This window comes from Sturnus vulgaris, chromosome 20 (assembly GCF_052056855.1).
Source record: "Sturnus vulgaris isolate bStuVul1 chromosome 20, bStuVul1.hap1, whole genome shotgun sequence".
In the NCBI taxonomy this organism is placed as follows: domain Eukaryota; kingdom Metazoa; phylum Chordata; class Aves; order Passeriformes; family Sturnidae; genus Sturnus; species Sturnus vulgaris.
In genome coordinates, this window is record NC_142262.1 from 3,238,835 (window position 1) to 3,250,974 (window position 12,140).

General features: G+C 38.2%; 1 protein-coding gene across 3 annotated transcripts in view; it reads right to left on the reverse strand.

The window, feature by feature from the left end:
• The window catches only part of HELZ (helicase with zinc finger), an 86,092-nt gene that overhangs the window by 50,945 nt on the left and 23,007 nt on the right, over window positions 1-12,140 (reverse strand). For all 3 annotated transcript variants that reach the window (XM_014882702.2, XM_014882701.2, XM_014882705.2), the window contains 7 exons: window positions 10,316-10,372; window positions 9,435-9,483; window positions 8,941-9,016; window positions 6,018-6,216; window positions 4,895-5,002; window positions 4,299-4,596; window positions 838-1,105 (listed from right to left, as the gene is read on the reverse strand). In XM_014882702.2, coding sequence (XP_014738188.1) covers window positions 838-1,105; window positions 4,299-4,596; window positions 4,895-5,002; window positions 6,018-6,216; window positions 8,941-9,016; window positions 9,435-9,483; window positions 10,316-10,372 — 1,055 coding nt within the window. The remainder of the gene's footprint in view (window positions 1-837; window positions 1,106-4,298; window positions 4,597-4,894; window positions 5,003-6,017; window positions 6,217-8,940; window positions 9,017-9,434; window positions 9,484-10,315; window positions 10,373-12,140) is intronic.

Consider the following 12,140-nt stretch of genomic DNA (forward strand, 5'->3'; position numbering starts at 1 on the left):
CCTCTGTAGCTCCAGAAATGGTTCTTCATCCTAAAGACTTTCTGATTTGGAACTTCCAAGTAATTGGTAAAACTAAATATGCTACCAGATTGGGCTAAAATGATGTTATCTCTTTTAGGCTTTCCATTATGAGTAGTGACAAAACTCTGAAACTCTTTAGTACCACAGGAATTCAGGAAAAATTTTTGACCACAAATATTAAACTAAAAAAAAAGTCCACATGAAGGTCTGTAACTGTGAATTTCACATCTTTTTCCTAAATCCCTATTTTTCAATCATCTAACACCAGTTGGGTAATTTGTACATAACACCTAAAGACACAACAAACCAAACAATGTACATTATATGCCTTTTATTAGGGACTTTTATTCAGAAACTGGGTGTCAACCTATTTAGGAAATAAATAAAGTCAGCTGCCACATCATCATAAGATCAGTCTGATCCACACAGAATTCAACTCTTTTTACAAAGATTTTATATATTCCTTTGCTATAACCTACTTTCACACAGGAACAAAAATATAACTATTATTAATAACATTTTGTGTAGACAGATAATAAACTAGAAACAAAAATAATTAACAAAACCTCGTCCAACAGCTGCTTAGCACTACAACTTTAAGCACAGACTGATACACACTGCTTGTTCTCAATGAATTAGCAGGAATTTATATTTAAGTGCTAGTGACCTTTACCAAATACTTCTATTCCCAGACTTGTTCAGGTTCAGTTCAAAGAAACAGGAAGCCTCAGTATCTTAAAGAAGTAGAAGTTTTTTTAATGAAAAAAGCTGTCACCCTCATTTGAATAGGAATATTTTTATAAAGGAATCACTTACTTGCTAACTTCCTTATACTGTGCTATTTCCTCAATATAAAGGAGGTCGTGGAGCCTTGACTGGTAGTTGGTCTTGGTCAGTGATTTGTCCAGGACAGATTGTGTGAACAGCTGGTCAGCAGACAGAGGGATTTGGTATCTGGTGAGAAGGCTCTTCTCCAGTTCAGTAGTTTCATTAGGCTCAAACTCCACAATAGTCTTAGACGTGGAATCCCAACGCTTGGCTGTGGTCAGGAGCTGCTGCCGTGCATGCATCAGGTATTCAAGGTCTGCATGGACACACAGAGCAGGGAAGGTGGGGTTTGTTTTTACAAACCCCAGCTGGCTTGTTTTTATTCAAAAAAAAATCAAGCAGAACCCACTAGTAAAACCAATCCCCTCAGAGATACTGAAGCACAGGCAGAGTCTCCTCTGCCCACAACACCTTTAGGAAGTTCGCTGCTGGTATTTACTATTCCTCAGGTGTGCACAGAAAGCAAGCAGGCTCTCCAAGAGTATCAGAAAATAAAATATTCTATAGATAGCAATTAGAATTAATAAAGACCAAAAAAGCACTTTTATTTAAATAATCAACAGCTTTGAAGGACTTGGCCCTGGAATACTCTTTAAAATCCAACTGCAACATCCCCTCATTTCAAAAACATTAAATAGTGAGGAACCTACAACGTACATTATAAAATTCAGAAGGTCATAAAAACAAGTTGATAAATCAGCTCCTAAGGAACCATCACATTTGCAACACCGTGAAAGTCTTTTAAAAAAGTTCTACAGCCCCCTAATCTGTGTGTGGTGCAGACTGCTACATAAAGTAGCTACAGCTACTTTACTAAGGAAAACTTGGGAAATGTAACCTAGCAGGATACAAAATGAGAAAATTCAAAGGAAATTAATTTTTCAGTGTACTCTGATTTCAGGGACCACACATCTTAGATTAGAAACACAAGACCAAGCACTTACCTACAGCCACCTAGAATATATCCATTAATACCACAAAACCACTATGACAACAGTGAATCAGTTAACAGAATTGCAGTTAAATTGCAGAGCTGAAAATATTTGGCATTTATAGTCAAGCCATGCTATCTTAATGTATAATCTCTGAGTAAGATTTAACATAGGTATCCAGGATATCACACCAACGCTGAAAATGTGCAAAAAAGACATTTTCAAATTCAAATTAAATGCTTATCATCTTGACTGTCTTTAGTCTAAATAGGAAAAAACCAGCATTTTAGCAGAAGAAATCTCCGTTCAGCTTGACTATGACTACAGGAACATGGCTTATCCTACTCACTGATCTCATGTGCTCACTAAGAAGACACATTTAAATACATCACTCAAGCCTGAACCATATCAGTAGTTACAGTTGTACAGCAAGAAAAAGTCCAAGTTTGTGTGGTTTGTGTGTCTGAAATAACATCACCACAAATGAAGCTTTCTCTGCTACAAATCACACCTCAGATCCCAAAAGCTCAGTAATTATGCTGGGACTGACTCCTTGCTTGCTGAACAACAGCCATTTAATTCCCAGCACTGGAGAGGCTTTCCCTGGAAGCCTGACATAAACAGTTCCTGGCACACATTGCACACACAGTGACACTTTCTTAAAGAGCAGTTAGTACATAATCAGTGCACAGAAAACTTCCTACAGCTCCCTCTTCCTGCTGCAAATAAAGATTCCAAACTGCAGAATGGAGCCTCCTCTACAAAAATATTTTCATGTTGACCTTTCATTCCTGCCTAAACACCTCATCAGGGCCCTGAATTACATAAAAGCATAGAGACCTCGGGCATCTTTCTGTTAGAAAAGCATTTCCATAAGATCTCAATTCATATATGAAAAAAAGTAAAAGAAATGATGGAACTGGACACAGATGCAGTGTAATTATCCCTTTCCCTTGCCTATTACACACCTCTTGGATTACACAGCATAAAAAGCCCACGATTCTGCAGTTACAATTATCTGTAAAGCTCTTATCCATCTGAAATAAGTATCAGGGATGACCTGCCTGCAGACAGACAGGAAACCTGTGAAGGAAACAGCAGCACCCAATGCTGGGGGGCTGCCACCTCCACCTCATCCATCACCTTCACTGGACAGAATTCAATTGGCTGCTCCTGGGATCCCCGTGGTTTGGACTTGGTTTAAGGCCCCAGAGCACAGATGGGTTTGACAGGAACTCTGACTCTGCAAGTGGCTCATGGCTTGGTTCCCCTGATGTTCCCCAGGTTTACAAGGCAAGGACTGTTCTCCACAGGCCCAGTGTTTAGGAAATCTGGGATTACCCCCATACTCCATGGAGATGATGGAAGAGCTGCCACTCCCTGGCAGTGCCATCCCCTGAGCTCCCAGAGATGTCACACCAGGCACAGTCCCCCTGCTCCTGGCCACAAGCTCTTGGGTCATCTCCAAAGACCACGACCTTTGGTATTTGCTATTTACAGCTTTGTTCCATTAATGCTGCAAATGTTAATCTGTTATATAGAAATAAAGGCCAGGAATAGAGAACTGCTGTTTTCTCAGCTTCATCTTTTAGCCTTCTTTTTCCCTTTTTTTCTTCTTTCTGCTTAAATCCCAGTGCTACAATTCTGTTTCGATGGTGTTTTTATCTCTCAAATTTTCATTAAAAATTAAGATTCTGTGTCCCACCCAGTGGCTTACTGCCAAGTGATACAGTGACCTACATTTACCTCTCTTACACCATAAATCAAAGTGCTTCCTTCTTTTTTTGCACCTCTCCAAACACCTTTCCATTTTATGACATTTTTCTCATACTGGAGTTATTTCAGGTTTGAACTGAGAGACATAGATCAGTTTAAGAAACAGATTAAACATTTAACAGTAACTTGCAGCTCATTTTTTATACTGGAAAACACAAATATAGTTACACTTTCTTTACATTTTCAAATTTTATGCAAGCAGCAAATTATTGAATTACGAGCCTATATTCAGCCTCTTGCCTTTGAAAATTCTAGTGAGGTATTGCAAGAGAAGAAAAAAATACAAACCAACTTCTCAGATAAGTCTGTTTTAATTACTGAGTTTATTACCCCATGTATTCTTATACAGAAACACTTCATTTCTCTAATGACCTTTTCTGACATATTTAATGTCTTCATCAATATAAGAATGTTTATAAAAACATAAACATGTTTTTATAAGGGCAGAACTTCCAGTGCTGCACTCAGACCCACACCAAACTAGAAATTCCCAGCATTTTAATCATTCTTAGGAGCCATATCCTGATACAGAGTAAGTAATATTCCAATTATCTGCCTGATTTACACTCTCTGAAGCTTTTGCCCACTATTTCTATTCATATCTATGAAGAACATAAGTTACAGTACAAAACATTCATGAGCAGTTGACAGAGATGCTGTTCTGCCTGAAACTGGAAAGGAAAAAAATGGCATGAAAGATGTCCACTATACAAAAAAAAAATAGAAGTTTTTGTACATTACCTTCAGTTGAAGCAGCATCAATCATCACTCGTTGCATGAGGACTGGTTCTAATCCAAAGTCAAACACCACAGTTTGGCGAAAAGTCCCAAAGATTTCTGTGTTGAAGGCTATACTGACTTTGTATATATAGTGATCTATTCCATTCTGGACCATCTTTCCTCCTATCCATTCCTGACAGTTTTCTGGAACTTCTTGTGATACCTGGGTGGTGCTGTCTCCAGCAGATATTGCAACGATACTGAAGTGTGGTCGATGGGCATCATAAAGCAATGCCACTCGATACAGCATTCTTGCAGGCTGGAAAAGAAATATAAAGGTTGAAATACTGAAATTATTCCAGGAGTATCTTCATTTACAATCAGATAAAGAAGGTTAATAAGAACTATCAGTTTCTCAGAGCAGGTACTGCTCTGCCTGATTTCCAGAAATCTGGGCAGTTGATACATAATCACCAGAGTTGCTGGGAAAAAAGAAAGAGAAGGTGCTAGAAAGTTTCTCTATTTTAAGAATGATGCAACTGAAATCTTAATTGCAAAAGGTTATGAGTTGCATTCTAGTTATTACTGACTCACTTTCAAAAAATAAGTAGTCCTACCTTACATGTGAGAGCAAATGTCCATGTCTGGTGTGACTTTTTGGTGGTGACAGTTACCGAGAGCTCGGGATTATGTTCTACTCTCACTCCTTCTACACATTCACTAAGCTAGAGTAAAAGAAAAGGAACACAACATTAAACTTCTAGAGGCAGTATCAAAACACAAACTTTCAGGAAAAGACAGCATTTTGTTTAATAGAAAGAGGAAAGAATGGTTTCCTAGATCATGCAGGATTGATGCAAGTCCCACTCAGGAATTAATGTAAATATGTGCTAATGCAGAGAGACAAGCAAGCTAAATCTACAAGATCACACTGTGCAAGTGAAGAATAGAACCATTTAGAGACAATTAACCACAAGACTTGATTTTCAACAAGTAACTTAATTGTAAATGTTTAAAGTGGAACAAAATTTCATTTGAAAAAAGGATCTGTGATACAGTGAGGCCCAGGAGACCCCAGATCTCACTGACATCAACAAGACTATTGAGACAACAGGAAACGAGAATCAGACTTTCTACTCATCACTGCATTTTGCATAAAGTCCACTTTGCCCAGATTTCAATCAACAGTAGATGGACCAAAAATTCCTTAGGGTCAGTGATTAAGCAGAGCTGGTCGAATGTCACAAAAAATGTTCTTTGTAATTCCAAAGAGCTGCTGACTTTGATCATATCCATATCCCACACTCCTTGATACTCAAAACACTTTTGAGGATTTGGGGGATTGGCTGTTCTTCATACCAGTGCCTGCAGCTCCAGGCAAAGAAAAGGAGTGACACACAAGTAAGAGCATTCCCCACTAAGCTGTGAAACCTTTACCATTTATTCTCCAGTTTAAGAAGTTCTGCCATTTAGTCAGGGAACAGGAACAATACCATGGGACTTGCCTGACCCATCCTACACTGAGAATAGTAAATATGCAAAATGAGCAAGATGTGATTAACTCACAAATCAGCCTAAGTCTCGTTGCAAGAAGATGTAGGGCAGGATGGAAAGGGGAGCAAATTGGTTGGACAATTTCTTGGTGAGGAGTGATTCGACCAGCTCTGATAGTAAAGTCCAAAACCAGTCTCATGTTTGTTTTAAATATGAGCACATGGAGAAGCAGGATATTTTCCTTACGACTTTCTCAGGAGATAAGGAGTTCATCCATTTCTCAATCAGGGTTTCCATGTAACTGCCTGAGCACTGCTTGTTTTCCTTCTGCTGCTTCAGGCGGATCAAGCGGGAAGCGTATCGTTTCTGCCATTCTGTCAGCTCCTCCTGGGAATGTGCTGAAGTACACTGGGCACCATACCTGCAGATCCCTTGCTCTAAAAATCTACATAAAATAGGATTAAACATTATACTTTGAACTTTTCAGCCTCCAATTAAAAAAAAAAAAAATTTATCCAAATTTTATTTGTAAAGCCAGAAGGACATTCGGACATTCTTTAAGTTTCTCTTACAGAACTAAAGGCAGTTTAGCCCATGTGAACTAATTTGGAAATATAGATATTTATACAGCATTTTCTAGGAGAGGCAGCAACTTCTATCATTGCAAAACCCAGAAAAGTGCATCAAATTTCTCAGAAATACAGGAGATGGAAGCCTAAAGAAATTTCCAGCTTTAAAGAAAACGGAATCAAGTGTTTGTACAGCAATTAACACAAGGAGATCACAGAGCATCCTTGAAATGACTAGGCACTGTATTAATATGCACAAAGCCCCTTGTTAATCAAGGGCAAAGGAAAGATGTAGCATAATTTCATCCAGTGATTATATTATTAGCTGATAAATACTCAATCAGCAGTTTTTCCTGGAGCAACAGTGACATCACATGGTCCCTTCTACCAAATACACCTACACAGAAACCTCTAGGAAAAGGTTAAATCCTCTTCTTTGGAAAGGGTGCATTAGTCTAAAAGGATCTATTCTTGCAGACACTAAGAACTTCTTAAAGAAGTACATTTTCCACTTAGTGGCATGTGCTGATGCATCGAATTAATGCTATTCCAAAGGCCTGTATACAATGAAGCATTCTAGTTCTCAGAATTTACTGCAAGTCTGGGCAAATGCCTGTATAACTTGGGAATTATTTTTATAATTTAACTTTGTATTAAAATTATAAACCACAAGGCAGCAGCTGCAGTTCCATCATTCTTCAAAACTGAAGCACTTAAAAAACAGATGACAAAATGAAAATGAAATAGAGGGAAAGATTTCAGTTCTGAAGCTACCAGAAAGCATTGGTTATGCAGAATAAAATTAGGCCAGGAGACTGTTTTGTTTATTTGTTTGCTTTGCAAAAGGAGACTGTAAAAAGTTAATGCAAACATCACATTTTTATTTCCACAGTACAAATGTTACATAATGCAAATTAAACTGTGAACTTTGAGCTGTGAGACAAAACCAAGCCACACCTGACTGGGACATGAAAACCTTGCAGCACAAGTACCTGCACATCTAGGTCACACTTGCATCAGTGGCTACAATTTGATTTAGCATGCACTTTTCCTTTCAGAAATGTGCTTGAAAGTTAGCATGCCCAAACTGTAAACAAAATAAACGTGATATGTAACACCATGTCACCAAAGGCCTTCTCAAACTATGTTTCTTAATATATTTTAAATTAAAATATTTTTCTTTGCAGTCAATTTCAGTATTCTTACTGTCAATTTTCCAATTCACCACTGCATTAGAATGTTAAAGTACAATTATGATTTTCACCTCCTAAAGTAAATGGAGTGCAAGCATAAAAAATTGCTGACCTGTTCTTATAACCTACATAGCAGATTTAAAATCAAGGGAGCTTCCTTTTCATTATTTAACAGGAAAGCATATTACTTTAAAATTTGTCATCGTTATACAGGTTTTCCAAGATCCCATTGTTCATATTTTTAACACTTTTTTCCCCTCTCAATTTTACTTTCTTATTTAATACCTCCTGCAATTCCATAGCTTCATTATCTAGAATAAATATGCTGCACTCCTACTGCTTTATGGCACACAGGGGAAAAATAAACCAGAGCTTCAAAAATTCATATTCAGTACCTGCAACTGCCTCCTCATAAGGAACTAAAAATCTTCAGTCCCTGGTCAGAATTATGCTGCTCACAGGGATTTGCAGAGCAAGGCACATCCTTCTCACTGGAAGGGTTAACAGTGAGCATAAAGCTCATTACACAGCTTCAGTGGAAAAATGTTTCAGAGCAATGGTTGGAAACATGGGAGAGATGTTACTCAACAAAAGATCACCACAAGCTAAAAATTGTAAATATCTGCTTTTTTTAAACTGCTGAATAAGCACCAGACATGATTAAGAGTCAAGAAGAGTTGCCAAGATTTAGCATCTTAGAAAATCATGCCAAAAGTAGCTCAAAATCAGCAGTTCAGTCATGTCATTTAAAAAGCAGGTCAGAGCTTTTGAAAATAATTTGCATTAGTTACATAAACGGCAGAATCAAGTGCATAATGATGGTTCCTCCACATATATATTAATGCAGTTTTATGTAGAGCAATGACAATTAACAACACAAAGTACAGGCAATATTGACCAGATGACTGGAAAAAACAAGGAGAAACACCAATACAAGCCACTGGATCTTCTCTGTGTATTTGAGTTTATGCAAAAGGGAAAATAATGAGATCTGAGAGAAATTCTATTTTTTTTATCTGAAGACAAAGCCCATCTACCAACAAAGTTCATTTATCAGGAGGCAGCAGTGTAAGCAGACAAACACAGTCAGGTTATGGTGCTGGGCAACTTCTCACATCTCTGAAATCATCCAAATTAGAAAAGGCAGGGGAGAAAGGCACACGCTGACCTGTCACTGGAGAAATGCCCCTCAAACCTCAAATGTGTTATGAATCCCGAGTCAGTGATTCCATTCCACAAACTGAAGTGCTGCTGGAATGAACCGACCCTTCCAAAAAAACCTGCGAACAGCTCAGCTCCTGTTCTAACAAGCACCTCCACTTTCCTGGCCTCTCAATCGTTGTGTCAGCAGGTCAAGGGGAGTCGTTGTGTTCCCTGGGAGGGGTAACACGGGTGGAAGGAGTTTACCTTTTACACAGTGTGTATTCCTCACTGCTCGTGACGCCCCTGGGAGGGGGACGGAAGTGCCAACCATCCCGCGACCCTGCGGGACACAAACGCCGTCATCTCACAGCTCTCAGCTCCCCACTCACACAGCAGCTGCCCAGGGATCCACGGCTCTAAGCACCAACCCAAGGTGCAGCTGAACACAAGGAAAATTAACCCCCCCCCCACCCCCCAAAGCCATTTACAATCCGTGACAAACTCATGTAGAAAAGCTCACGAAGGTGAATTTCCAAGCATCTGCAGAACGGAGCAGGCTCTGATACAGCCCCCTGGTCAATAAACAGAAATTTCTGCCTCCAAATTCAGTCAACACCGAGATAATTCTGCCTCACTGGGACTCATCACAACGGTCAAGCCCCTTTTTTACTTTCTGCCTGCAATGCAGAGCTGGGCATTCAGCAGGATCCAAGTCTTCTCACTAGGAAATTATGTAGCTTTAAAATTAAATTACATACCTTCTTCTAAATCTTCTACATGATATCCTGATGGTACTTTACCAGCTGCCTACAATTATAAAAAAAAGCCCACAGTTATACAGGAACACAAAACAATTTCATCAACAAGAACTGCTGTCAAAATGGGTTTTAGAACAACTATTACAAAAATATCAATCATAAGTTGAAATTACTTCCAGTCACAAACCCTGCTGATAACAGGGATTCTGATAATAACAGGAATTCTGACAGGAACACCAAGTCAACTGAAAAAAACTTTTAGAGATTTTTACAAGACCAAATTCCACCCTGCAATCAACTTAACATGGACTGAATTTCTAAAACACCAAAAACTAAACTGCATTGGTAAGTCTTTCAGCTTTCAATCTACATCAAAAATAAAACACAAATAAGTAACTAAGCATAAGGGAAAAAAAGAGAGGGGACAATTTAATCAGCAGACATGAGAGTTTGACCTCAAATGCAAAAGAAAAAAAAAAAAAGGAAGAAGAAAAGGTGATTGAGAAGGCATTTATATTATTTAAAATTTTCTGAAGTTATGTTTATTACTTCAGACTAATTTCCAACGGAGAAAAATGCAATAGATAAATAAATAAATAAATACTGCAGATCTAATCTAAATGCTTGGAATTCTTTCTACTTGCTGCTTCAGGAATCAACAACCTATTAGCATCATTTTTTATTTTCTCGAACATCCTGCAAGACTGTGATGAAAAGTTCCTGAAGAGGTTGGTGGGTGAAGACCAACCCACCAGCAGAAACAGCAATTTTTGAACCAGTCTGTTCCCAGTGAGCCTGGATCTCCTGGGACACATGAAAAGCAGCCCTTCAGCTGCTTCAGGTACTGCTCATTATTTTCCCAATAATATCCTCATTATTACCTCTGTTTCAGCAAGAAGTGTTTTCAGTCGTGTGAGATCTTTAGTTACCATCCCGTTCTGGGGGCAGAAAGAATATTAATTATTGAACACATAAACCTTCATTATGTGCATTAAACCACAGCAGCCAAGTTCATTTCCCCCTCAACACCAGAAGAAGGAAAAATTAGTTTGACTTTACAACACCAATTTTAAATGACACTAAATAAAACTGAGTAAACACTGTGGTGAAAAAGAGAATTCTACACTGGCCAAAAACAGCACTAGACTTAGAGCAAGTATCAATACAGGACAATTCAGGAAAGCATCATATTAAGAACTTGAGGAAAAAAATATACCATGGTTACTGCAACACTCCTGCTCTGAAGAATTGATATCATAATCTTTCACTGCTGTTTCAGTGATGGATTCATTTCTTTTTAAGGATCTACTTTACAGATGACTGATTTCTGCAGCTCCATAACTCTTCCTGCTCTGATGTGGACTGTGTAATTTTTGGAGTTTTCCCTCAAAAGCAAAGATTAGCCACGTGACTAACTGCATAGTCAAGTACAATTGAAGTAAAAATCTTTCAAAACTGAATTTATGTGAAATACATAGGTATTTGTAACAATTTCACACTCTTGTAAGTCAAAACTTTGATTAAAGGAACCCAGACCTGTGGGGTTTGTTTCAATAATCTCTTGCAGAAATTTAATTAAGTGCTACAACATTTGTTAGACTTCTCCACATTCTGACTCTGCTACTGAGCAGGAGAAATTACTCTTTGCTGAAAACTTAGACACTTAACAATCCTCAAACTTAGGCTTTTTCCAAAATGATTTTTCACTTTTTCAGCAGAAGGCTGAAAATGGAACTTGTTGAACTTAAATGCATTAAGAGCAAAAAAATGCTACCAAGAATCATTCTCTTAAACCACCAGGGAGGAAACTGGATGGATTCCAACTCTTCAGTAAATTAATTCCAAAACTTTGTTTCACTTCTTCTTTCAGACAATGGCACAGTCAGTAAATCAGCTGCTGATTTTAATATTCCTACTGAAAACAACTGTGTCTAACAACCTAATGCTTGTAAAAACCTCTCAAACCCTGCTTTGGGATGACACTCTGGAACTCTATACAAAGGTACCTTTATTTGCACAACAACAGCTCAAAACAAGGCCACTCCACATTCCCTGCAATAAGACTATTTTACTAATTTTTCCTGAAGGCAAGTTTCCTTCAGCCTCACCAGGAATTTTTCAATGAAACATTTTTTCATTAGAAAACAGCTAAACAAAGAAAAAAAAAAAAAACCCTTTCTTTATGTAAAAATAGCCAATGGCCAGGGGGAAGGGAATTCAGGATACAGAGCAGACAGACAAACACAACTCTCAAAAACAACCTACTGATTCAGTTAAGCACCAAGGCACAGGAGACAGGATCCAATCTCAAGGTAAGAGGTTTTCCTGCAAGTTTCTGATGTCCCAGGTTCCCCTCAGTCTGCCCAAGCTGTGACCATGTTTCTGGGTGTGTTACCACCGGCAGTTCATGCTGATGAACTGCCTATTTAATCCCAATTACAGAAATTAAAATTATTCTTTGGAGACTTACACATGTCCCCAATTTCCCCATAAAAGTCAGAAGTTACTTACATGTCTGGGGTTAAAAGCATCTTTACAAGTTTTAACAGTTCAAGGGTAAAATAGAAGCTTTGAACTCAAACCTTTATCTTCATCTTGAAATACAAAGCTTTTTTTCTTTCCCTGAACAGCTTTTTCTGCTGTCTTACAACTTATCATGGGCCAGTTATTTAAAAGTACAATCAAGACTTTTTCTGCGTTAATGGA